The sequence below is a fragment of the Ylistrum balloti genome, unplaced genomic scaffold, assembly GCF_031769215.1.
Source record: "Ylistrum balloti isolate Yb309-2 unplaced genomic scaffold, AGI_CSIRO_Ybal_v1 Utg370840, whole genome shotgun sequence".
Classification (NCBI taxonomy): domain Eukaryota; kingdom Metazoa; phylum Mollusca; class Bivalvia; order Pectinida; family Pectinidae; genus Ylistrum; species Ylistrum balloti.
In genome coordinates, this window is record NW_026782484.1 from 1,240,676 (window position 1) to 1,268,565 (window position 27,890).

Consider the following 27,890-nt stretch of genomic DNA (forward strand, 5'->3'; position numbering starts at 1 on the left):
CTTCTCCATCAAACACGGAAAGATGGGAACCGAATACATAGGAAAAATTGCCCCATGCTTTACACATTTGATAGATACGGTCATCAGGAATGGGAAGATTGGAATATGTGGAGCACATGTGCGCATATCAGACATCAGAACTGGGTATAATGCAGCTTACTACTTAATTAGCTAATCGCCTATCAGCTTTTCTGCAAGCGTATCGTTTGCACACTGAATGTTATTATTAACTGAATAACAAATATGTAATAGTACTTAATTAAGATATCAATCGTTGTAAGAGAGTGATGTTTTTTCAGACGACGTTCTTAAAAACTGTTAAGATGTGACACCACTGAACACGGGAGGCAACTCTAACAAAACCGTGACTCATTTTGGTATCTCAATCTTTTCAGTATAATATTAATATTCACTTTCTTCCTAAAAATAAGAATGAAGATTTTCGTTCGAAATGCATGCCAAAACAAGGAAAACATGGAAAGAGCCGCACTGATTGACTCCTTGTGTATGTTCATCCCAGAATCTCAAACATGTATCATATAACTAAATGTGATTTAGCTTTGTGTCTTGCATTTAAAATTTAATCACATTTAGTTACTTTATTTTTAAGAAAATCAAATCCTTTGAAACACACCATATTATATTTTCAACAATTTTATACATGTTAACAATATATAGATATTGTATGATGTATTGATAATGCTATGATAATACTCTTATGATTAATCATTTCCTGCATTGTCTATTATGATGAATGTGCTGTGATCCATAAAAGCCAGACTGAACATAGAACTTTATTGACATTAACTTGCAGGTCACTTAGTACTTCAAAGAAGCCTAACGGTGACAGATTTCAGGTGCTACTACCTTTTGCAGGACAGACACTACAGTGTAAGTTTTGCATTTTTGTCAACATATTTCTTGAAAACTTGGAAAGAGATACAGAAATTTAAATTAATGTTGCTTGTTCACGCAGGTTTGCATCCTCCATAGTTGGGAAACTATTAGTGCGACAGTGTGAAACTATCATTAGTGTAGTTTGAATAAGGATGCTCTGCTGATCAGCACACATTGGATACATTTCTCATATCAGTGACGGTATAAGAAGTAATCATTTACTGGGCAGGTGTTCGATGTTCACAGCTCTAAATAACATCCTGATTGACAAATTTCTAGTAAGCTGCAATATGTACCAAAAGTATCTCATCTAACTCAAGTTTCCTCTGGACCATAAAACAGACTTAAGCATTTTTAGAGACAAATGTTTGACAAGGAAGTCTACATCATATCATGACCACTTTTAATTTTTTGGGTGCTGTTTGGGGATATAAGAGACACCATTGTGCTGTTATAACTGTATACTGGTACATTGTATGTGTTAGATGTAGCTATATTACATATTTGTCTTTACTAAAAACTTCAGGACTGCATTTCAAATTATACCCTATCATTGATCTACTTTATACCTACTGTGGTATGTGTTTTCTGTTTAATAGGGGATGTGATTTTTGACTGTAACTACCCTCAGGACCCACCAGATTTCATCTTTTCCGCAGATGACAGTGATTTTTGTCCACATGAGGAAGATGTCAAGGTTTGTTTCTTATCTAAGATGAAGTTCTTAATACAAGGACTTGCACACTATATCAGCAATTTGTTGATGAAATTCATATGTTTTATACTGCTTATATTTGTTTCAACCGGTGATGAAGTGTTGATTCTGTTAAGTGGTTCCTGATATGTGTACAGGTTTCATTATTCATTGAAAAAAAAATCATTTTCGTAGAATTATTTTCATTTCATTGGTAGGTATTCTATATATCCACATGATGATATAAATAGATAAAAGTTAACATGGATTACAGTACTTGTAGATTTCTAGAGCAAGATTTAATCACAAAATCCGGTTTAAAAAGGTGTAATTTTTTTTTGAAAACCACTGAATTTGAACCCCACAAAATAAATTTGACAGTATAATCACCTGAGTTTAATGACGTGGAATTACAGTGATTTTTATCGTCACCAGGGTTTAGTGAATTGGGATTACAATGATCCCAATAGTCTACTTAACGTACTCAATGAGTTGCTGATATTGTACCGCGAACACCATCAGCGCCGGATTGAGGCCCACTCCCGTCTCCAGTTTGAGTACTCCTCCCTCATAGACCAGGCCAATCTATCACCAGAAGACATTGAGATATTCGTACACAGATCTGAGGTGGGTGTTTTCTTTCACCTACTGGTGAGGATGATGAAATGAAGAGATGAGTATGTGGTATGAAACATCCTCTTTAGTTCTCATCATCCTCCATCAGTTTAATCATATTCAGTTTTCCAGTTTTGTTCATCATTCATACAACTTTGTTTTGGACTTATCACCTAAACCATTGATTAAACTTGAGCATGAAAGTATGTTAATCCGACATTGACAAAATGGGAAAGATTAACTCAGTACAGTATGTATTTTGTACATTTGATAAAAGAATGGACATGAATATTGAAATACTTTGAGGTCATATATTGACCAGTTGTATATACTTTTATCTTGTGATGTCATTAAATGTAGATTTTCTGTCTTAATATTGATAAAGAAAAGGACCTCAAACTGACTAGCTGGATACATTCTTGGGATTGCTGTGTAATCTGATAACATTTTGTTCTGTATTTTCAGTCCAAGGTTGGTCCAGTTGTGTTTCTGGTCAAAATGGCAGTAGATTTTACAAAGATACCAGCTTACCTGACCAAGGTGAGTCCTCAGTTTAATGTGGGAATCAAAAGTATAACATATTGTTATAATGTTGTAGTTGGTTTTTTGTTTTAATAAAGTAAAATAATGAACTTTGATTTTTAGGAAAACATATGGCATATTTGCTGTGAACATTTATGTCAAAACCATATCCTGACAAGTTGATGTTAGATATAAGTTTCTTGTCAGTATCTCAAAACTATCAAAAAAAACAACAACAAAGCTTTCTGGTGACACTGATCATTGTTGATCATGTGATCAGTGAATTATGTTGATCATGTGAAAATTGAAAAATTGAAATATGTTCATCACTTTAGACTGTTAACTTAATGGAATAGTCCGTTATGCTATGTAACTCAAATCCTGATGTCACTACTTGTAAGTATGACACTCAAGTTGATGCCAAGTACCAGTGGTCATGGAAAGGTGCTCATTTATTTTAGGACAATCCTGGAGAGGACTCAGCAGTGCTTCTGGTCAATTTCCCCTCCCCAAATACCTCACGGATTAGCCCGCAACTGTACCTTTCACCCAGAGTAGAAAAGTAAGTAATTTTTTCACTGACAAGCACTTACACCATTAGCAGATAAATTGATTAATGATAAGTAGCACATTAAATCTCCTCATCTCTGATTTATCTTGAAAATTGTGAAGAATAATCAATTATACTTCTACATGTTGTACCACAACTTATTATATGAGAAAGGGATATTAATTCAAGATAAAGATTGGATGCTGCATTTCTGTACATCCTTCGGACGTCTGTTGTCTGTCAACTTTTTCCTATAAATCGCAACGAGTCATGAATAATTGAGTGCAATTGAATCAGATTTGGTCTGAAGCATGCTTAGGAAAATGGAAACCAATTTTGTATAAACGGTGGGTCTGACTCCCTTATGGCCTGATTTTTCCCATATTTGGTCTGAAGCATCCTTTGATGAAGAGGAATCATTTCAGAATTTCTGAACTTTCTACTTCTGCCCTTTGGGCCTTTGGGGTGGGAGGGGCAGGGCTCAATGGGTGAATTAGAGCAAATTCCATTAAATCCTTCATCTGTAGGAATACCTGGATGTTGTCCCAATTTGTCCTGAAGCATGCTTGGGTGAAGAGGATCCATTTTGTAAAAACAGTGGATCACTTTTGTATGAACATTGAGTTCCTGTCTACTAAGGTTGGAGGGGCGTGGCGAGACAGTAGAAATAGAGCTAATTCTTTAAAAATCTTCCCTATGTTAGAATTGAATACAAACTGGGTGAAGATAACTTAGATTTTACAGTGCATCCCCTTTTTAAGAAGGGAAGAGTCTATTACAGGGATATAGATACAAGTGTTTAAATGTTTTTCCCTGTGTTATAATGAATCAGTTTCAGCAAACTAAACCAGGTGAGCAATACAGGCCATATGGGCCTCTTGTATTTATGATTGCTTAGGTGGAGTATTCCCTTCTGACATTGTGGGATTTAATAACTACCAGGGTATGTTGCAGTTTATATTTCTATCTCGTATTTAGTACTGAAGGTAATATATAAATGATCCCATTTTTTATTTTGCTATCTGCCATTGTGTGGTTTTATAATTATCAGTGCTTTGGGAGGATCGGCTAACCTGAGGATACCTCCTTATCCCAGTGGTGGCTGTTTGCTGGATTATGTTCCAAATGTCTGCGAACTCTTACAAAATAAGGTAAAATGACCCAAGTCAACTTGATTTTTAGTAAAACAAGGTAGGGTTCTGATTAATGACAAACAGGAATTAGGAACAAAATTATTTAAATTGTCAGAGTTGCATTATATTGATACAAATTTAGATATTTCATAAAATTCCAATCTTCTTTCAGATTGATTGATACTGAAACAATCATTTTTGTAGAGGATTTATTTTCGTTAGATTATTATGTAGTCAATCAGAGAAATTATTTGTCCTATAAGTGGAATTTGTGAGCATGGTTTATCCATGAACTTAATTTGTAACAAAAATGTATGTTTTTGAAAACCACAAAATTTGAGCTCCTAAAAATATAGGATCTTACAGTAGATGATAATCAGAATTTAGAAATATGAAATTAAACATGACAATGAAACTAATTATTGCATTTATTTTTAAAAAGAAACTATCAATTTATTGTTAACTATTATTTGTTATCATACCTTACAGCTAATACATCATCTACTTGTACTCATTGTCATGTATACACACATAAAGCATGTATTATGTGTTTAGGTGGACCAGATATCAAATGTTCATGAAAAGAAGAAAGAATATATTGCTGCTTTTCTCAGTAATTTTGGCAGGTGAGCATCATTGGTTTCTTATCAATATTATAATGTTAAACATAAAAAAAATTGGATTTTTAGGTCATCTGACCCAAAGGGTCAAGATGACCTATAGCCTTCGTGCTTCGTCCGTCGTCCGACGTGCGTAAACTTTTCATTCAAACAACTTCTTCTCAAATACTAGAAGGTCTAGGGGGCTAATACTTGGCACAGAGGATACTGGCATGGAGCTCTACCAGTTTGTTCAAATGAATGACCTTGACCCACTTTAAAGGTCACAGGGGTCAAATATGTTAAAATCTTTAAACAACTTCTTCTCATTAACCAAAAGGCTCAGAGTGTAGATATTGGGCCTGTGACATGCTGGGATGAAGTGCTACTAAGTTTGTTCAAATGAATGACCTCATCCCACTTTCTAGGTTTGGCTTGCTTTTTGTCAGATGACCGTTAAGGCCCATGGGCCTCTTGTTATTGTATTTGAACATCTTCAAACATCCTCAATATTCCAGGGGTTATGATCATTTTGTTCCCTGCACCCTTGGATCATGTCATAGCCAAATTGAAGGCACAAGTGAACTAATTTGATTGGCTCCAGGAAAAAACCCTGACCAATCACAGCCTGATATGTTCCTTTTGAAGATTACAAAGGAGCAACCCCCAGATTCAGAGCATTACCATATACGGTTATACAACCACAAGATTTGGTCTTAAAAGGATCAAAGTGTCGCAGACAGAACCTTCAATTTTGCCATGACATGTTCCAGGGGTGCAGAGAGAAAGTGATTATTTGATTTATAGCTGAAGCTTTTATGGCATTTATGATCAACATTAATGCAAGAGCTTTGGAAACAAACTTCTTATAACACACAATAGTGAAATATGGTATGTTTACTAACCAATCTCTCTCCGTAAATGTAACAAGACAGTTCAATTTCCAAGCACATTACACTCTTAAACATATTTTAACTCATTGTGAACGAAAGTAATTCATTATCAGCGGTAACCCTTCAAATGGAATAGTACATACTATGTAGTTGTAAAAGTGTATTGATAGGTGTCACTGTCATCAAAAATGATATATATTTCTTAATAGATTCCTTATGACTCATCTTTCTGGTTTAAACAGTAAAATTGCCTTCAAAATATTAACATTTTTGGAGAGATATCAGTATGGTTATATTTGCAGATATAAAACTTGTATTGATTGATATGTATGTTGCTGTTTTTTTTTCAGATCGGTGTTAGAATATGATGCAGAATTGTTTAGTAGGATTTCATTTCTGTTTGAATGGAATGATTTCTTCTTTATCCTTTATGGTAAGATAAAAAAATTCTATTTGAAAAAAAATCCAATTGTACATTCAAAATTATTGATGTTGAATCAGATTAAGCTTACGAGAATGTAAGAAATAGCCAAAGACAAGATTAGTATGGAATATTTTAAAGCTGTGAAATAAATTTGAAATTTGCATAAGATTAGAATTTCTATCTTTGAAAGATAATCTTGTTTGGAAAACTTTGTAAACCTGTTGATTTATTTATATGTAAGTACATTGATATTCCAGCAGAGTTATGTTGGATCAGATTTCATCCAGTAGTCGTCCTGTGATCATCATCACAGCACAACTGTAAATGTGTACATATACAACAACTGATCTTCAGATCACTGTCTTTTACTATTGCAGTGGAGCTGCCTTCATTTTTCCCCCAGGAGCCTCCCATCTTTACTTTCCAGTCCATCTATCATGAATCCAAGGGCAAACCTTACACAGAGACAGTCAACGACTACCCATACAGTCCTCGCTGGAGTGCACTCAAAATGGCAGAGAAAGCAAGGCAAGCAATTATCACCAAAACCTTGATTTTTATTTCTTATTTCTGCTATGATTGAAGAATTCACTATAGTTAAGTAAGAAAAAAACATTACCTACCTTTGAAAAATCTCTTGAGTATAGAGATTAGTATAGATGGTTGAACTTTATTTTTTCTTCTCTACAACAGAAGTGATAAGATTTAAATGAAAACTTTATGAAATCTTTTTCATTATTAGTGTGTGAACCACCCTTTTGGTATTTCAAGATGTGATTTAGTGTAATGACAATTTAGTAATAAATTTTTCACTAAAATTAAGCTTACCTTTCAAATACAATTCATAAACATTATATCAAAGTTAACAGTGCATTCTTTTAAAAACAAGTGTTTTATTTGTTTTGTAGGGAGTACATCCTAAGCAATATTGGAACATTCCAGAAAGCTTCAGTCCACAGTGGTTCTCTGTAGACTTTCATATCAACTACTGAAAAATCAGTTTTCTTTTGTTACCATAGCATTATACGATACCACTTTTATATGACAATTTTATATGCCTTTGATTCCTCAAATATAAAAATCAAAGTCATTTTAAAATATTATTTATTGTATTATATAATTGAGATTCTCCTAAATGGACAATAAAGTTAACCTACCAAGTACATTGTAATAATAAATGTGTATTTCATTGTTTTAGTCTACTTTTGAGATGAGCTTTAATACTCTACCTTCAGTCAGTGAACATATATGGTTTAAAGATTTGTCATCTAGAATCATTAAATTCTGATTTTATCACTTGACAAATTGTTAATTATTTTTATCATTATCTGTAGATTTGTATCACAGCAATCACTTTCAGGAAAAATCTTGAAAAACCAATAGTTGTTATTAAAGATTTGGTAAAATGTTTGTCACCCATTGTGAAACATTTTCTTTTGATTGTTAAGTACATATATATATAAAATAGAAGTTAATTTGCCTTCTTGTGTATTCTTCAACACTGATTATGATAAAGGGACATCTATTCTAGGTATGCTACCCACATGTTTTGTAGTTTCTGGAGGAATTGTTAACCTGTTATACTAGTGATCCCACTTCAGAATCCCTAATTTCAGTTTAGAGCTTTGTGTTGGCTCTCAGAGCTTTCTGCATTATGAATATTTTAAGACCAAAGATAGCCATGGACATTGAATATTGAATACTGAATACAACATGAATTGGCATTATCATTTATCCTTTAGACCAATTGTGCAATATTTCTCTTTTTCCTTGAGTGATAATTTTTAAATAAAACTCCCATGATTCAGTGTTAAAAGCCAAAATGGCCACAGGATTCATCTCAGAACTGGCCAAACAAACATTAACTAGTAATAGCAGTTATAGGGCCATGCTAAAACAAGAATCTAACAAGAAATTATGGATACTTGTTATTTTTTCAAATGTGAGAGATTAACCATCTACGTGCTGTGAGCATGCTTTTGAATGAGATTCATCTTTTTTGTTGACACGTATATATTTAGTGAATAATATAATGTACATAAAGATGATAAGAATGAACTCTTCTTGGTGCAATACGCACTGTTTTTACAAATAAAAGACCAAATTTAGTTTTCAAAAACCTTTTATTAAGAATAGCACAAAAATAAATTTGCAAATAAATGTACACTTAGTGTAAATAGATACTTTAACCAAACTTAAATTCCAGAATAAACAAGACATCCCAGAGGGATCTTGGCGCCCACCATTTGAGGATCTGTTTTCAGTTCTTGAAGATTTTTTTTTTTTTTTTTTTGTTACAGGTTTTGTAAATGTTCATGAACTGGTCTTCATTGAATGTACTCAGTGATGGCACAAGATATTTTTATCAAGCACCTATTAGCAAATATCATTTGAAAAAGATCCCAAAGTATTATTAGATAGCAGTCAGTTACAGGTGGATAATGGACAATATGCTTGTGCTGTATTACTGTCGACATCCAAGATGGCTGCCTGTGGGCCACCTTGATTTCAGATCAGTCCAAAAAAGGTACAATGCACAACTAGGGACCAAGGGAAATCAATATCTATGAAATATCAGAAGGATCGATCCAGTACTTCCTCAGATATAGCAGTAACAGGATTTTACTCTCAAAACAGGCAGCCATCTTGATTTCGGATCAGTCTAAAAAGGTATAATGCACAACTTGGAACCAAAGGGAACTTGCATATGAAATTTGAGAAAGATCCATCCAGTACTTTCCAAGAAATAGCAGTAACAAACTTTTACTTCCAAAATCCAAGATGGCCACCTGTCGGCCATCTTGAAAGCGAATCAGTTCAAAAAAGGTACAATGCACAACTAGGGACCAAGGGGAACCTGCATATGAAATTTGAGAAAGATCCATCCAGCACTTTCCCAGAAATAGCGGTAACAAGAATTGTTTACGGACGGACGGACCACGGACGCAGGGACGATTTGAATAACCCACCATCTATTAGATGGTGGGCTAAAAATATACCCTTACAATATTATATTACATTGACATTTCATTGGTAATTCTGTGAAGCAGCAAAAATAATTTCTGCTACTACAAAGTGAAGAAATATATAATATCAGATAAAATTCTCAAAGGTGGTAAAATCTGGGCTTTAGTTGCTACCAACACAAACTGTATCATCAAAATGCTACAGACACATTGTGTAACTACTGTTACCTCTCCCTTTATCACAGTATTAGTCTAACTTCAATGTCCCAACATTTAAATGGTCCCCCAAGATGATCTTTTGTGCAATTCAAAGTTCATCTTTGTATCAAAATTATTTTTTTCATTCTTTATTGCCACTAGAGCTCTCAATCTTTAAAAATATTGAAAGACTTATCAATTTCACACACTCTCCCCCTCTTTAGGAGAACTTTGGCCAACAAGTCAACAATCACATAAGAGACCATTAAAGACAATTCATTTGGTGTCCCAACTGGCATGTAATACTGATGTGCCAAAATTGTATTATAAACTGTACCTTCACACTTGCACATTACAGGTAAATGACTCCCAAAACTTTTTTGTAATTCAGATGGTGCTCATTCACTTTTTAAAACATATTTGACCCCCGTGGCCCTGAAAGTAAGTCAAGGACATTTATTCAAATATAATGGCTCTAGGCCTCTTGATTATTTGGAAGATTGATTATGGCATAAGCTCAATGGTTACTGTTCTTACAGGTGAGCTTGACATATTCCAACATCTACATGTAATTGGACTGATGGAAAATTGTATTACAGTTTTACTGTATGTCATATTCATTACTAGGCTTAATTTGAGCTGCGTATTAAATTTGCACTCATGAGGTCGTTGCCAAATGTACCTTTGATGTGAGAGTATTACATACAACAATCAAGCAGCTATGTAACATGTAAACAGAAATGGCTAAAGAAATTGCACATTTAAATAAATTTATCAAAAAAGGAGCATGGCAGTCTATTACACTGAACTGTCATTATTTCCAATCAATTATAAGTCATTTTAGCACAATTCAATCCATGTCAAAATCATACAGGGAAATCTTAGAAGTTTGATCATTTCTCATCTTTTCTCTTCTCTCCTCTGTATTCGCTCTTAATGATACAAAATTTGAACACATCTTTGCAGAAATAGCAATAATAATCATTAATTGCCAAATCCAAGATGGTCACCTTTAAATCATTTTGGTTTTCTGATCAGTCCCAAAATCAAATGGGCATAACTAGGGCGAAGGTGATTTTTAACATGAAATTTGAGAAAGATCCATCCAGTACATCTGAAGAAATAGTTTACGGACAGATGGACAATGGACTACGGACATTGGAAGATTTGAATTGCCCACCATCTGATGATGGTGGGTTTAAAAACATTGAATTGTACAAGCACACCTGGTCAACTGTATCACCATTAAATAGCCTATCATAAAGAAAACACTGTCTGTGATAAAATTGCATAGTAATTAAAAGTGAAAATTGAATACTTGTAATACAGTAAAAAACATTAAATAGATATAATTGTTATTATGCATCCAAATTAAAAAATATAAAACCGATATTGACAAAGGTCTTCAATGGTTTATAAATGATATATTATCAATTTTTTTGTTTTAAAACAATTGTGAAACAAGGTTTAAGCTTATATCAATCACTCTTGTTGGCCTGGGTGGAAGAGCACAAGGAGTATTTTGGGAGGAAACCAGATTACCCGGGGAAAACCCATGTGGACAGGTAGGTAACCCATACGTTTTCACGTCTGTGCCTGGAATTGAACCCCTGATGCCTAGGTGATGGGCAGGTGTGTTACCATTGCACCACCTGACCACTCAATGGTCTTCAATGGTTTTCTCCCAAACCTGAGATAATGGACATTGTACCACTGCTGCCTGTGTCAACACTCTTCATTTATCCATTGCTAAATCACCATAGTCCAGGCAAGCTCCATACAAAATAAACCAGACATCCCCTTACCAACTGTGGATCCCTGTCTTTGCATGTACAATATTTAGTTCCCACCTAACCTACATTCCTCTCTGCCATTCCCAATATCAGTATTGCTTTAAAATTGATGTTTTATTCACAAGCACTTTTCATTTAAACATTTAAAATTGTTTTCAGTGTACAATATTGCAACTGCTGCAATGATCAATAAGGAATAACACCACGATTAAACACCATTCAAATTGGTCCCCATACCTATCTAAAGGAATGGAATGTGCTCTAATCCTTCTTATTTATTTATTTATTTTTTTAATTTCCTTAAGATGAACTAGGTGTTTGTTGCTTTCACATCATTGCTCATTTCAAAGTAGATATAATAAATAAACACACAAATACTGATATTCAAAAGCATTAATACTGTATGATAGAAATTCCTGACTGCAACGTATATCAAAAAATGAAACAGTAATGCTGAACAAAAATTGATGTATTATGCAAACTGTAAAATAACTTGTGCTCCAACGATCTGTTTCCTTTTATTGATCTGCCGATGTGTTTGATAAATTCAAACTTTGAGTGAAACAAGAATGAGAGAGTTCAAACTATCACCTGACAGAAAGTTATTGTTGGTATTGAACTTTTTCTATCGAACTGACCAGAGGTTAAGTATATGTTAAGACAATTTATGAGCAGAAATTGAAAAACTATCAAGACAGTATACAGTACACAAAGTAATGAAGTATTTAAAAAAAATGTCTCTATGTCAAAGATTAGAAATATCTAGTTTGACAAAACTTTGCCAGGAAAAGACTTTAAACAGGTCAGCAGGGCATGACTTAGAGTGAAGAAGCAACTTTTACTCTGAGACGTTAAACCCGAGTGGTGTAAAAATGACATAATTAAAATGTTGTAGATTACTTTACATTTTATAAACAAAAAATATTTTAATTTGAGATTCATGAAATGAATGTCAGTCTTTATTACAATGACAGGTTCTATGAAATAGGTTGTACAATAGATACGAAAGTGAATATCGCTTTTTAATGGAAATTTTGAGTTAGATACAGTAGAGCCAATTAATGAATTAAGCTGCATCATCTGACTGTTCCGTCCTTCTAGGACTCGTCAGTGATACTAAAGACTTAAGTTTTGAAGCCTTTGAGGCAACTAAGGAAAATGCTAAGTGATTGAACAAAAAGGCAAAATCTAGACGGGGAGGAGCTATCCCATAATTCAAGAAATTTGGTACTTTTCATATACACGTATTAGAAAATTTGAGAAACGCAAAGTACAATTGTATATTCTGAAATGTGCCACTATTTGATTGAATTTAAATGTAGCATGCAGGTTATGGTTTTTGCAATGACTTCACAAATATATAAATAAAATCGAATATCATTTACATCATAATAGCAGTAATGTACACATTAAGTAAGATTATGTTTATCCACCTTGTCATCATTATCAGGTCATGTCAAGTCTCTTGAACCTGACATCTAAAAAGGCTACTAATAATACATTAACAAGCAGGCCATGGCCCTTGCAGTCATCTGACAGACCACAGAATTTCCTGATGGTGCTCTAACCAGTCTGATGAATTCAAATTTTGAACATTCTTGGAAAGTGTTTGAAACTTATAAATGGTAGGCTCTGTGAATGAAAAACAGTTGCACAATCATGTTTAAAAAATGGTTACTGTGGCAACCATATTAAAGTTTTGACCAGACTGAAAAATAACAACATATCTGTTTCTTTTCCTTGACAAATTAAACTCAAAAATATTAAGTAGTTCAGACTATTTGTTCAAGATGAGTTACATTGGATATTTGACCAAACCTAAAAACAAGATTTGTTCAAGACAATCTCTTGAGCACTTCATGCATGTCTGATATTGGAGGAAATCCACCCACTAAGGAATTAAGAAGGAGTAGCATTTTGTAGCAAAATATTGCTTTACTTCCCATTTTGGGGTTCTGTCCCAAGTCCCAAGGGGTCCCTGGGGATTGAATCAACTTTCTGACTTTAAGAAATAATTACCCACCCGTAATGATGTTTCAGACCAAAGCTGATTCAAATCTACCCAGACATTGAGAAGGAGTAGCATTTTATTAAAAGCAACATGTAGTTTAACTTCCCATTTCTGGGACTGCCCCTAAACCCATAGGGAATAAATTTTCTGAATTCAAGAATTGTTTCAGACAAAATTTTAATAGCATCCAATCAAGCATTATTGAAGGGTAGCTTATTGGAGCAAAGTATCGTCTGACTTCCCTTTTGGGGTTTCAATCCCCAGCTCTCTAGGAGTCGAAGCAACTTTCTGAATTTAAGAAATTATTTTCCACCCCCAATGACATTTCAAGGTAAATTTGGTTGAAAGCTTTGCTGGCCTTAAGTAGGAGTAGTGTTTTAAATGAAAAGTTTATGTAAAGCAAATGGTGAATGGCAACGGATGACACATGATAGCAATACCCTAAGGGTTAAGATGACCTTAAAACAATCAGTAAGGACTGACACAATGTATAAACACAAACATACCAACAGATTCCAGCATTTTCTCCAAAAGTTATTCATTACATTAAAGTCATACAAGACACTATTAAAATGTGAAATGCTAAATATTGGCCATCATTAACTGGAGCTGTTTGCTGGAGTGTACAACTTCATAACATTGTCCTTTATGGTTTGGTACTCTGCTTCATCCAGCTGTGCTTCCCGGATGGTATCGTTGATAGACTCTTCTGTAAGTCCTCCATACAACTCAGATACTGAAATAGTAAATAGAATGATATATCCAGGTTACACTGACCTCTGGAAGATTTTAAAGGGGTATTTCAAACAAATCAATGTTGTGTAAAACATTTTTTTTTACTAATGACTTGCCACAACCTTTGTTCAGAAACCCTATTTATTTTTTGTTTTTTTATTTCTCATACCTGAAATTTCCTGAATGAATAAAAAGTTCTTTTGACTAATCTAAGGAAACTGCCTAATGTATTTGCCAGTGATGCTATAATCCATCCTAAATTGAAGCAACAAAACATCCTGTGATTCTAATATATAAAGGAAAAAAGGGCAGAAAATATCATTTTATTGAACAACATAAACTTGTTTCCATTGGCAGTGTGATACAATGTGCACATATTTAGGTACCAACAATGCTTCCTGTTACATGTACACATATTAGGGTGACTGACTACAGGTGTTTCCTGTTACATTTAGGGTGACTGTCCACGACTGTTTTCTGTTACATGTATATATGAGTATATATAGATACTGTTTCCTGTTACATGTACACATGTTAGGGAGACTGACTACGACTGTTTCCTGTTACATGTACACATATTAGGGTGACTAACTACAGGTGTTTCCTGTTACATGTACACATGTTAGGGTGACTTGCTACAGGTGTTTCCTGTTACCTGTACACATATTAGGGTGACTGACTACAGGTGTTTCCTGTTACATGTACACATATTAGGGTGACTGACTACAGGTGTTTCCTGTTACATGTACACATATTAGGGTGACTGTCCACGACTGTTTTCTGTTACATGTATATATGAGTATATATAGAGTGACTGACCACGACTGTTTCCTGTTACATGTACACATATTACGGTGACTGACTACAGGTGTTTCCTGTTACATGTACACATATTAGGGTGACTGACTACGACTGTTTCCTGTTACATGTACACATATTAGGGTGACTGACTACAGGTGTTTCCTGCTACATGTACACATATTAGGGTGACTGACTACAGGTGTTTCCTGTTACATGTACACATATTAGGGTGACTGACTACAGGTGTTTCCTGTTACATGTACACATGTTAGGGTGACTGACTACAGGTGTTTCCTGTTACATGTACACATATTAGGGTGACTGACTACAGGTGTTTCCTGTTACATGTACACATATTAGGGTGACTGTCCACGACTGTTTTCTGTTACATGTATATATGAGTATATATAGAGTGACTGACCACGACTGTTTCCTGTTACATGTACACATGTTAGGGTGACTGACTACAGGTGTTTCCTGTTACATGTACACATGTTAGGGTGACTGACTACATGTGTTTCCTGATACATGTACACATGTTAGGGTGACTTGCTACAGGTGTTTCCTGTTACATGTACACATGTTAGGGTGACTGACTACAGGTGTTTCCTGTTACATGTACACATGTTAGGGTGACTGACTACAGGTGTTTCCTGTTACATGTACACATGTTAGGGTGACTGACTACAGGTGTTTCCTGTTACATGTACACATGTTAGGGTGACTGACTACAGGTGTTTCCTGTTACATGTACACATATTAGGGTGACTGACTACAGGTGTTTCCTGTTACATTTAGGGTGACTGTCCACGACTGTTTTCTGTTACATGTATATATGAGTATATATAGAGTGACTGACCACGACTGTTTCCTGTTACATGTACACATGTTAGGGTGACTAACTACAGGTGTTTCCTGTTACATGTACACATATTAGGGTGACTGACTACGACTGTTTCCTGTTACATGTACACATATTAGGGTGACTAACTACAGGTGTTTCCTGTTACATGTACACATGTTAGGGTGACTTGCTACAGGTGTTTCCTGTTACCTGTACACATATTAGGGTGACTGACTACAGGTGTTTCCTGTTACATGTACACATATTAGGGTGACTGTCCACGACTGTTTTCTGTTACATGTATATATGAGTATATATACTACAGGTGTTTCCTGTTACATGTACACATATTAGGGTGACTCACTACAGGTGTTTCCTGTTACATGTACACATATTAGGGTGACTGACTATTTTACATGTACACATATTAGGGTGACTGACTACAGGTGTTTTCTGTTACATGTTACATGTACACATATTAGGTTTCCTGTGAGTGACTGACTACAGGTGTTTCCTGTTACATGTACACATATTAGGGTGAGTGACTACAGGTATTTCCTGTTACATGTACACATGTTAGGGAGACTGACTACGACTGTTTCCTGTTACATGTACACATATTAGGGTGACTGACTACGACTGTTTTCTGTTACATGTACACATATTAGGGTGACTGACTACGACTGTTTTCTGTTACATGTACACATATTAGGGTGACTGACTACGACTGTTTTCTGTTACATGTACACATATTAAAGTGACTGACTACGACTGTTTCCTGTTACATGTACACATATTAGGATGACTGACTACAGGTGTTTCCTGTTACATGTACACATATTAGGGTGACTGTCCACGACTGTTTTCTGTTACATGTATATATGAGTATATATAGAGTGACTGACTACAGTTTACCACTGTTTTGGAGAAGAGTTTCTGACATACCTTTAATTGGTAGGTGTCCTGCTAGCTCTACCACGGCCACATTAAAACATGCCTCTTCCTTTACACCTGGCAAAGGACAGCAGCAGATTGAAACCAGGTAAATTAGGTCAATTCTCTAAAGCAATTCATAATGACATGATTCATATTTGAAGATTTCTTGATCACACCTAATTTCATTTAAAATAGATGGATCTTAATTCAATATATATTACAGTAAGTTAGATGAAAATGACGGAAGATGTTTTTGATTAAACAAGAAAACTTTTAAACCCATCAAAAATATCACTTTGTGTACCTATAAACTTTTTCCTTGGCCACAGAAATAACCTGACAGTCCTATTGCGACTGGTTTTGTCTTCCCCAAACACAGTGCCTCGGGTTATAAACAGGTTGTGGGCTACCTCAGACCTCTGCATGTAATCTGCCACTAGATAAATCACCCTGAAGTAAAGATGATAAGGCTAGCAATATAACCAGTATCAATTTATGTGCGAGAGAAATAAAAAAGCAACTCTACCACTTATCTGTGTATATCAGTGACAGTACTAACCTAGAGACTTCTTCTATTGTTGATCCATGTAACTGGAACACAAATCCCTTTGTTGGCATCACCTCCAATTCATATAAGATTCCCTTCAGGTGTTTCACAGGCTGTCAAAACAATAATTCAATTAGAGCATTTCTAATAATGTTTACAGCAACTCAATGAAATATATAACAGCTTTTTTTTTTCTCCCCAAAAACCTATCATCCAAAGAAGTCATGCAATGAACTATGAATTTTATTATTTATGTCATTTTCAATGTTCTAATTGTTTCATGCATTTAAGCCATCTATGAAAATAAGAACCTTACAGTAAACAGATTTCATCATATAAATTTTAAGGATTCCATTTATATTTTCACAGCATTTCACCATAATACATATGATAAAAGTGACACCCCAAAGCTGTTTACTCATATCATAAACTGTACGTCAAGACAATTACTTACACAGGATTCAACAAACAATTCCTGTTCCAGGTAGTAGGCATGGAGATGTTGATGATTGACGGATGCAAATGCACAAAGACTGTTGAACCCCAAACGGAAGCCACTATGGAAATCAAACAGACAATACAAACTAGTTTGAAAAAAAAAACAAAATAGACAAAAAAACAATACTAAGATATCCTTTTTCAAAAAAACTATTTAAATTGTATTAAAATGGTTAAACCATATTCAAATTAAAGCATATTTATTGTATAAACACTATATACTATATGAACAGTATATATGTATATACTGGCAACACACTAGACTTGTACTGATATCTACTGACAACACACAAGACTTGTACTGATGTCTACTGACAACACACAAGACTGACAACACACTAGACATGTACTGATATCTACTGACAACACACTAGACTTGTACTGATGTCTACTGACTACACAATAGAGTTGTACTGATATCTACTGACAACACACTACACTTGTACTGATATCAACTGACAACACACAAGACTTGCTCTGATATCTACTGACAACACACAAGACTTGCTCTGATGTCTACTGCCAACACACTAGACCCATACTTACTGATGTCCACTTAACAGAAGAGTCTCCATAGCTAATTGTATTGCACTCTCTGTCAACATCTGAAGAAAACAAAGATCCAAATGAATAGAAACATTTCCTAGATGTAACAATCTTTCAGGCCGTTGAATGTTTTACTGATCCAATCCATACATTCTTTAATCACAATTAATATAGGAAATATATTTTTATTAATATTCATCATATTGGGACGAAGTATTTATTTGTAGTTATATGAAAGCAATTTAGCAATATATGAAAAATGTATTAAAAATTCTGGTTATTTCATAATTTTCTTTTCATCCAAATCGTTACTGAGTTAACAGAGAAAATCAGTGTCATGCCATCGGATAATTTATTGTTTTTCAATAAGTTTGTGGCCAGCATTGTTATTTGATTATCTCGTCCATCAGATGGATGTGCTATAAAAACTCACCTGTGGTTTGAAGGAGTAAACGTCTGGTACTAGGAGGACATGGCCATACTCTAAAGGGCTAATGTTTATTATAACCAGATTCTGTGGCTGAAATGGCAACAGACAAAAGAAAACATTAACAAGTTCATAATGCATGAAATAGTCCAATATAGATTTATCTTTACTTTGGTCATCTGAGACAGTTTCAGGCGACCAAAGGTTAATGTCTTTTGTCACTGTCATTGTGCGTTGTCCTGCATCAACTGTGCATTTGTAAACAATTTATATTTTCAACTTCTGAATACCCTTTAACCAAGTTTAATGAAGTTTTGCAGAAATCTTCCATGGCAAGGGATGAACCAAATTTGTGAAATATATTGTCCCCACTCTCAAGGGACCTTAAGGATGGGACTAAATGGGGTCAAATTGACTCAAATGTCAAAAATCTCCTCTAAAGAAATCACATCCTTTGTACAGAAGGATGGGTCTTCAGGTGCTGTAATAAAACTGTGAATTTCATGACCCCAGGATCTCATATTTCCTCCTGAAGAGGGATTAAAGTTTACTTTAGATCATATTAGGAAATGACATTTCTGAGCAGACTTTGTTCAATTTCCAATGGAAATAATTCAAACTTGATTAGAATAACTAATGACATATTGACATATTATTTGTGGTTTACCTTTACCCTATGTAACTCATTATTTAATCTGTGTGTATCAAGAGTTCTTTACCCTGTGTGACACTAAAGTTTGTCCAGTACCTAATTTTATGCTGTGACACACTGATTGTTCTGTACCTAACTTTATCCTGTATGACACACTGTTTACCCTGTATGACACAATGTTTACCCTGTATGACACAGTTTACCCTGTATGACACACTGTTTACCCTGTATGACACACTGTTTACCCTGTATGACACACTGCTTACCCTGTATGACACACTGATCATCTTGTACCTAATTTTACCCTGTGTAACACACTGATCATCTTGTACCTAATTTTAACCTGTGTAACACACTGATTATCTTGTACCTAATTTTACCCTGTGTAACACACTGATCATCTTGTACCTAATTTTACCCTGTGTAACACACTGATCATCTTGTACCTAATTTTACCCTGTGTAACACACTGATTATCTTGTACCTAATTTAACTCAGTGTAACACACTAATTATCTTGTACCTAATTTAACTCAGTGCAACACACTAGTAATTATCTTGTACCTAATTTTACCTTGTGTAACACACTAATTATCTTGCACTTAATTTAACTCAGTGCAACACACTGATTAGCTTGTACCTTAATCTTCCTAGGTGTCTACACACTATCCTGTACTTACAGCATCATCCTCTGTATCATCACACATTTCCCCCTCCACACTTGTTGTATCAGGAGGACTTTCAGTCTTTCTATCCAACAAGAACAACACCTCATCAGGCTTTATACGGGAAAAATTGAAGAGGTTAAGGTTAAATGGCTGATTTACGATGGTGATCTCTTGGGGTTTCCTTCGCTCTGTGGCCCTTTTGACATTAAGCTAAAAATGATCAGAACAGGAAACATTACTGTATGTTATCAGAGTACAACAAACGTCAGCATAACTCTTCAAGTAAGTATATTTAGTATACCATAAAAGGCAGATAACAATGTTCTGATGAACGTCAAATTTACCTGTTTGATTGTTAGTTTACATAATGATCATTAGCATAACAAAGTTTTTCTTTGTGATATAATTGTGTAACATCTCTTCAAACACCTCTGATATACATCAAATGTAGAACTCTATGGGTGACCTACAATATTACATCACTTCCTCTCTATTTTTTCCAATGTACAATGGATATGATGAGATTGTGAGTTTTTAGTGGAGAATACATCATTATAGCTCAATGGCTCTATGCAGAACATTAAAAGTTACAAAAAGATTACATCACATTCATTTTCTCAATAAATTTATTGAAACCTAACATGTTTATATAAATCATACCAGATGTTAACTGTTCTTTCTGAGCATTGTATTGATAAGACAAAATCTTTCCCTACAGCAATGATTTGTAAAATAAATGGCAACTTTAATTTTCTGTAAAAGACTTTTTGAAACTTTGATTGCTGACTTGAAACAATCCTCCAGACAGACGATCAAAAAGTTAGATTTCTCTGTCATATATTGGAACTGGAAGGAATTTTTATTGGTTATTCAAAGTAACATTATTGACCCAGATAATTATCTTGTAGTAATCAAGTAATCATCACCTGAGCTACATATCTTTTCTCCCCTGGAATGATTTTAGTTTCCACCTTGTCCAGGTGATACCTAAAGTGTCCATTCTTCATACATTCATCCCACTTTCCTCTCAGCAGTTTGTCAAACTGGAAAAAATAGGAGATCAGACAAGTTGTACAGAGGCCAAATAAAATTTAATAGAATATTAACATATACTGTTAATTACATCATGATGGATATACATGCTGTTGTACTTGCCTCACTGAGATGATACTCCTTGTCATCCCAATGTTTAGTGTCTGTAGTCAAATCTTTATCATCGTAATGGAAAGAATCCAGATCCTAATAACAAAAGAAAAACATTTCAATTCATAATCACAAAAAGTCATATATTGGTGTAGTATTGTATTGTGAAGCTCAGAGTGTGGTTCTTCTAGTTACAAATTTTCTTTACCTGATCCAACCAGAGACTATAAGATATTGTTCCAATATCAGATTTGCACACTACCAAAATGAATGGCTGTAGTAGAAGTATGTGTACTTGTGAATGGAGAGACACAATAACTGGAAGTGTCACATGGTTGTCATGCCAGTATTTATCTAACACAAGACCACTTTTTCTGCCTTTACAATCAGAGAACATTGTCAACAAAGCAAATTTTGGTATTCCTTTGTCAAGTACATTACCATGCAGAACTTGAAACAACAGTCAGAAAAACTACAGTACTACAAATTGTCAGAGGCCACACATTCAAACTCAGGACCTCATTATGCATAATTATAGACGTTTTAGGAAAGATCATTTGTTGCTTTCCTGAAGTACAGATTTTACTACATGTACAATATATTTAACTCTCATTTGCGCTGATTGAATAAAATGTACATTTTGTTGTTAGGGCGCTAATTTAGTTATCCTGTGGTGATTACTAGGGTCATTAAGTACACAAGACGTCAGGCTGATAAATCTTCATTTATAAATGTACCAACACAAATCTCTTTATCCATGTCAATAATTTTTTAGATACGAGATTTAAACACATATTGAACAATGATCACAAACAGGAACGTTTATCCAACATGAAGCTGTTTTTTATGAAACGACAACAATTAAAAAATATCACAATCAACAGTGCGTTAGCCGGTTAGCTGCCACTCCCTGACTTGAAATAGAAAGGCCAGAACCATCACAAAATCTTGTAATTAACATTCATTATTCTAATTAAATAAATTGCTATCACACCTTAAATCCGTTTGTTGTTTGCATAGCTATAACTGATTGAAAGTGAAGCACACGTGTACAGAGATGTCGCTGTCAAGTCAAAACAAACACAAACAAGTCTGATCTCAGTCCGTGTTGCGTTTGAAATGTACATCTAAATCACTAAATTGAATAATTATAATATCCGGAATCCACTCATCTTTTCACAAAATAACACACTTGCTACAAATATTTAAGTTTCTTTAAAACTTATGTGTATTTGTCTTTTGTTTGTTTTTGTTTTTTTATTCATGTAGTTAGTTCATCGCATACGACATTTTTATTAAAGCATAGCATATGATTTTAAACGCAGCTGTATCAGCAGAATACTTTTCTGAAGGAACGATAAATGATTTTTCGAACATTTAATATAAACACGATTTAATATGATATCCAATGGACGCAGGATCTCTGTCCATATCAGTCAAATGACTTTAATTCAAATAGTTTAATAGCAACTTCAAGAGTCGAAGTATCATAATCTTCAATAGAAACTAGAAAGTTATTTTTCATAAGTGCATTGTTCATCCAATCTTATTTTAAACTGTTAAAAAACATATGATGAGTCTACACATAATATTGCGGAGTTGTTCCATATACATTTTTTTATCAATATTTGCGTTGACAAAATTTCCCTCCGAAATTCGGTGTTACAACATTTAAAAGATATTTTGTGAGTGTGTCCTCTTGCCCTGTCGTTACTATCCACGACCGATGTAATTGATTTTATTCGGATCCATAAGCTCGACATGTCTCTAGGTTATATGGCACGAGTGTTTCATTATTTGACCATCTAACTACTAGGTAGCTATAGGTAGCGCTAGAGAAAGAATCTTCGAGCGAGTCCGTTAATACTGCTTGCTTTGTTTCCGATAAGTTGAAAGTGTGTTGTGAAGTTGAAATCTCCATCCACTGTTAGTCTGATGTACTTACTGGTATACATGGGGCTTGCGCACCTCCCAATGTAAACTTTAACATTTTTTTTCGATCACTGTGGATGTTCTTCAGTCGCCTCCTAGGTTTCACATTTTGCAACTTAGCATCACTGACGAGTCCTAGAAGAATGAAACAGCTTTATGGTGCAGTTTAATGTTTCGCTCTACTGTAACTGTATATTGTCTGTGTTTTAACTTGTGTTATTCACTTATATGTCTTTCGTAAATTCTTAATTTCCGGATGCAATCATTTCTCTTAATCTTCGATATAACTGATGAAACTTCAAACTTCTAATGGTGGATTTCAGGAATCACTCATCTGACCAGGCTTGAAGTAAAACCTTTCGTAAAACGTTCTCGATATTCCTTTTATATATATATATATATAACTTCTGGAATTCCTAGTTGTCTCGTATCTCGTTTATACAAACAATAAAAGGTTATCGGACCTAGTGCAGTCTCTTGCGTAACGATGTCACTAATGGATATGTATCACACGTATCTCCTTTTGTATTCAGTTCGTACATGCATGCATCGTTTAATACTTTTACGATATTATATGAAAAATGACGAGTTAAAACAAAGGCGATATTGGTTCTGTTTTTGACAAAGCATACTTAATTTAACTTGTCAAAATCTCCAGTAGAAACTAACTCTCGGTTGTCAAAAACAACATATTTTTCTACCTAATAATCGTGTCATAACATTAACTCCATATGAAAGACAGTTCGTTGCGAGGCAGAGCCAGAGATATCTGATTTGTACAGAACGTTCGCACGTGTACTATGCAGCTAGTGCGGGCTGATATCCATGTTGTAATTTAAATGTCTACACCACCTTTTATTTCTTTCCAAGAAATACCTTTTAATTTGTATACGAGATTCTTATATGCGGGCACTATACGTAACATTATCATTTATGTTTTGATTTTTAGGTTGAAATTGGTTAATTGAAATCCTTCAAATTCTGAAAGTCTGTCGAGTAAACAAACATGGTGTTATCTTTGGAAGCTTATTATGACGTCATAGTCAGCAATTGATTAATGCAACTTATGACGTCATAAGTGTAGTCAATGGGTAATAGGCCTAGTATAATCCCGCAACCATGCTGCATATGACCCAACAACAAGCTATGGAAGTAACGATGGTGGCGAAACAGATGCTCAATGAGCATTCCTACACATGCAAACAGTCCCCTGAATCGGCAGGATGCAAGGTGTCTTCACCAAACATGCATTTGTCCTTTCCCATAGTAATACACGTGAATGAGCGAGAGGGCGTTGATCCTAGCACGGGTTTCCCCCGTCGGACTTACTACGTGCCTTGCCACCGAGGAGATCTGCTGTATCCACACTGGTTACACAGTTTGTTGGATCGCGAACTTAAGTTCTACACCTCGTTAGATAATGAGGCGACACATGCGGCTAGTATGTTCCGAGAGGGACAGTTGTTGATGCAGAAACTGAGGTCTATATCTGCGAAGTTTTCGTGGGATCCAAAGAACCCAGTTGGACTGAAACTGTCATTGGCTGAAAACCATGGAAATTGTCGCCTGCCACAGCGAAGACGACAGAAGGGTCTATTGGCTGATTGTGTGTTCTTAGACAATAAAAGTGATTGTGTCGCCATCCAAGGTATGTTTGAAAACAATAGTGCCGATTGCTATAGTTGGCGTACTCATGTGTGTAATAATGCGGAAATCCAATAAACGAAATGCTTCATCTTCTGGAACAAGTATACATAATTAAAAAAATAACCAAGGAAGGACGAAAGGAGGAGAGAGCAGACTATAGAAATACGAATACATAATAAAAGAAAGCAACTGGGATGCTTTAACTATGGAAATCTCAACAAATCATTTAACTGTCGGAAATCACATGTTGTATACCATGTCCGGCACAGACAGCTCCAGAATACCAACTTATGTGTATCGGGATGATAAGAGAAGTATATGTGCATGCACAGACAATACGAATACTTGTTTGGCAATCTTTAATTAGTCGGAAGGGGAACTCGCGGACAGATAGTCAGAACATTTGGACTGTTATTTGGGATGAAAAGTAGATACCGAGGAAGTCATTTACATAGTACTCAGCGGGGACGAACCGTAACGAGTGGTATTTTGAAATTAGGCTTGCTGTAAACTTATATATATGGAAGCTGGAACGAATGCTAGATGCTTTGTGCGAATTGCGTTATTACAAATGCTAAATGTGAAATTCTGAGTGCGAAACGCTTTGTGTGAATTGCTGTATCATATTAATATGTGAAATGTTGTATACTAAATGTTTTATGTGAAATAGGTCGTAGTACTTTAGATGCTGAATGCTCTGCTCTTGGTCGTCTTCACACAACCGTGGACACTTTGTGTATCTTTTCCAGTGCGATCTTCTCCAATCAAACATTAAGCATTTAAAATTTGGCATAAAGCGATCTGCAAAAAACATTAAGCATGTCCTGTTTGCGTTCCATAGCTATCTGAATAAGTTTCCTTTTTATAAAGCATAATCGATCTAACTTGAAGCTGGAAGGACAGTGTTTAGGGGCAACATATTTGCGTAAAAAACACTTCACGAACATCACTATTATGATTTACAAATGGCTATATACACATGTATATGTACAATTAAGGAAATGTACACCAGTGAAATAACTAAAAATATAGAAAAAAGGAATATATGTAATATTACATACTTAAATACAAGCACGTGTCTACCTGACAAAGGTTCCAGTTAACATCAATAAAATCTTCGAACATAATACGTTTTCTTATTGATCGACGCATGTTTGATCCGTACACTTTGAACAGGATCACAGAGACAATTTATCGATGAACATTATTAAGGAAATGTGTCGTCATCGGAAAGTCGTCTGAATCCATGGTAACAGTATACATACCAATATACACATACAAACCATTTGGGTACACATGTACTCGACAGGAAACAACGGTATGATTTGGAAAAAGGAAAGACAAAGAAGTGAAAATTGAAAATGAAAGACCTGTTGTTAACAAAATAAATTGTATATCGACAATCACCAGGTCGTGTGTAGTTCACAGTTGTGACCAGTTTCATTAACGATCACCAGCTGGTCTTGTGTAGTTAACATTTTGACCAATCTCATTAACGATCACCAGCTGGTCTTGTGTGGTTAACATTTTGACCAATCTCATTAACGATCACCGGGTCTTGTGTAATTAACAGTTGTGACCAGTTTAATTAACGATCTCCAGGTATTGTGTAGTTAACAGTTGTGACCAGTATGTTTGACGATCACCAGGTCTTATTTTAATCGACACTCGTTCATATTAAATTCATAGTTTGACCTTACATTGTTTATTATTTACAGTTGTTAAGAGGACATATATGTAAATAATTTGGTTGGAATATAGTTCTCAGAAATCTGTGTACAGTGTACTTGTTGACATGTGTACATACCTATAAACCGTTTGTAAATTTTTTTTTTTTTTTTTTTATTCTAAATTCGGTATTCTTAATCTAAGAAATTATAACGGTATTTGTATATCCCACCCCTATTACATTATTGGCGTCGAATAACATGTACATAGAAGCAACATGTCGCTGAAGGTAGTTTTTTTTGTTTTTGTTTTCTAAAGGTAAGCTATTTTCGATGATAATTGGGATGCCATTCCCCGGAGACGTGATGCGTGACGTAGAAGACCCAGGGACGAAAATTGATGTCGGGATGTTTTTCCGTACACTGGAATGTGCACCCAACATCCGTGCTAAATGGACCATATCACTAACACGAAAAGACATCCCAAAACATGAGCTAGACGTTATTAGCGAAAGGGAACGTGAATTGGAGGATTTCGATGACGACGATGAGACCTTGGATGGTGACGAGTCGGATATGGAAGATGATGAATTTTAACTAAAACAACTCAAAAGAAAAAATACAAAACGAGAAGAACATTTCATGCCGCAAAATGAATTGAGTTTCTTTGACCAGGGATGGTGTGCATCTCTGGTGAGGTCTTTTATTAAAATCTTATATATTTGTCTGTATGTAATTACAAGGTTGAGTTTTGTTTTTCTAAATATTTATAGATATTGAAAGGTGTCTTGCGCAAACACTAACACATAGCATCATCAATGTACGTTTCTGGAAATGTTAGATTAATATGTTCTATTCCAATTTATACTTAACCATGGATTTCCATGTAGTGATGTAAAACCTATACACACACACACACACACACACACATATATATATCATTGGTTTGCAAGGGTCGATATGCTTGTTCAAATAACGTCAGGTTGATAATGTAGGTAAGATCTACTTTGTAGGATATTGTCTTATCAAAACAGGGGATAAGGCAAACATCATTATGTAACAATGATGTACATGTCCAATTGAAACAAACAGTCCAATGAGATTGATACAAAACCTTGGGTAGGGATGATGTCATTATAGAAACTGGTGTAAGAAAGTAGGACAAAGAATATACATTTGTACATCATTATAAGGTAACTTTGAAAGGCTGGTGTAACAGTGGGTAAGGAAGTACACAAAGCAAATACATTATTATGATGTAATTTAGGGAGGCTGGTGCCACAGTGGGTACGGAAATAGGACAAAGCATATACATTATTATGATGTAATTTAGGGAGGCTGGTGCCACAGTGGGTACGGAAATAGGACAAAGCATATACATTATTATGATGTAATCTAGGGAGGCTGGTGCCACAGTGGGTAAGGAAATAGGACAAAGCATATACATTATTATGATGTAATTTAGGGAGGCTGGTGCCACAGTGGGTAAGGAAATAGACAAAACATATACGGTACATCATTATGATGTAATTTAGGGAGGCTGGTATCACAGT

General features: G+C 34.9%; 3 protein-coding genes across 3 annotated transcripts; 2 read left to right on the top strand and 1 right to left on the bottom strand.

Moving 5' to 3' along the window:
* The first annotated feature begins 22 nt into the window (after positions 1–22).
* Positions 23–7,572, top strand: LOC132558942 (BRISC and BRCA1-A complex member 2-like). The gene is made up of 11 exons (XM_060223562.1): positions 23–144; positions 815–891; positions 1,497–1,594; positions 2,027–2,218; positions 2,672–2,746; positions 3,190–3,290; positions 4,330–4,429; positions 4,967–5,037; positions 6,254–6,336; positions 6,705–6,855; positions 7,236–7,572. The coding sequence occupies exons 1-11, from the start codon at positions 23–25 to the stop codon at positions 7,297–7,299; spliced, it is 1,134 nt and encodes a 377-aa protein (XP_060079545.1). The 3' UTR covers positions 7,300–7,572.
* A 6,322-nt stretch (positions 7,573–13,894) lies between these two features.
* LOC132558975 (GDP-D-glucose phosphorylase 1-like) lies at positions 13,895–22,109 on the bottom strand. The gene is made up of 12 exons (XM_060223601.1): positions 22,086–22,109; positions 21,104–21,187; positions 20,875–20,991; positions 19,961–20,158; positions 19,419–19,445; positions 18,636–18,722; positions 18,203–18,261; positions 17,613–17,715; positions 17,171–17,271; positions 16,916–17,061; positions 16,621–16,686; positions 13,895–14,031 (listed from the first exon to the last, which is right to left on the bottom strand). Exons 1-12 carry the CDS (start codon positions 22,107–22,109, stop codon positions 13,895–13,897), a joined length of 1,149 nt encoding a protein of 382 aa, XP_060079584.1.
* Positions 22,110–24,142: 2,033 nt separating this feature from the next.
* Positions 24,143–26,934, top strand: LOC132558912 (uncharacterized). Its single transcript, XM_060223528.1, has 2 exons — positions 24,143–24,671; positions 26,657–26,934. The coding sequence occupies exons 1-2, from the start codon at positions 24,143–24,145 to the stop codon at positions 26,932–26,934; spliced, it is 807 nt and encodes a 268-aa protein (XP_060079511.1).
* Positions 26,935–27,890: the final 956 nt, after the last annotated feature.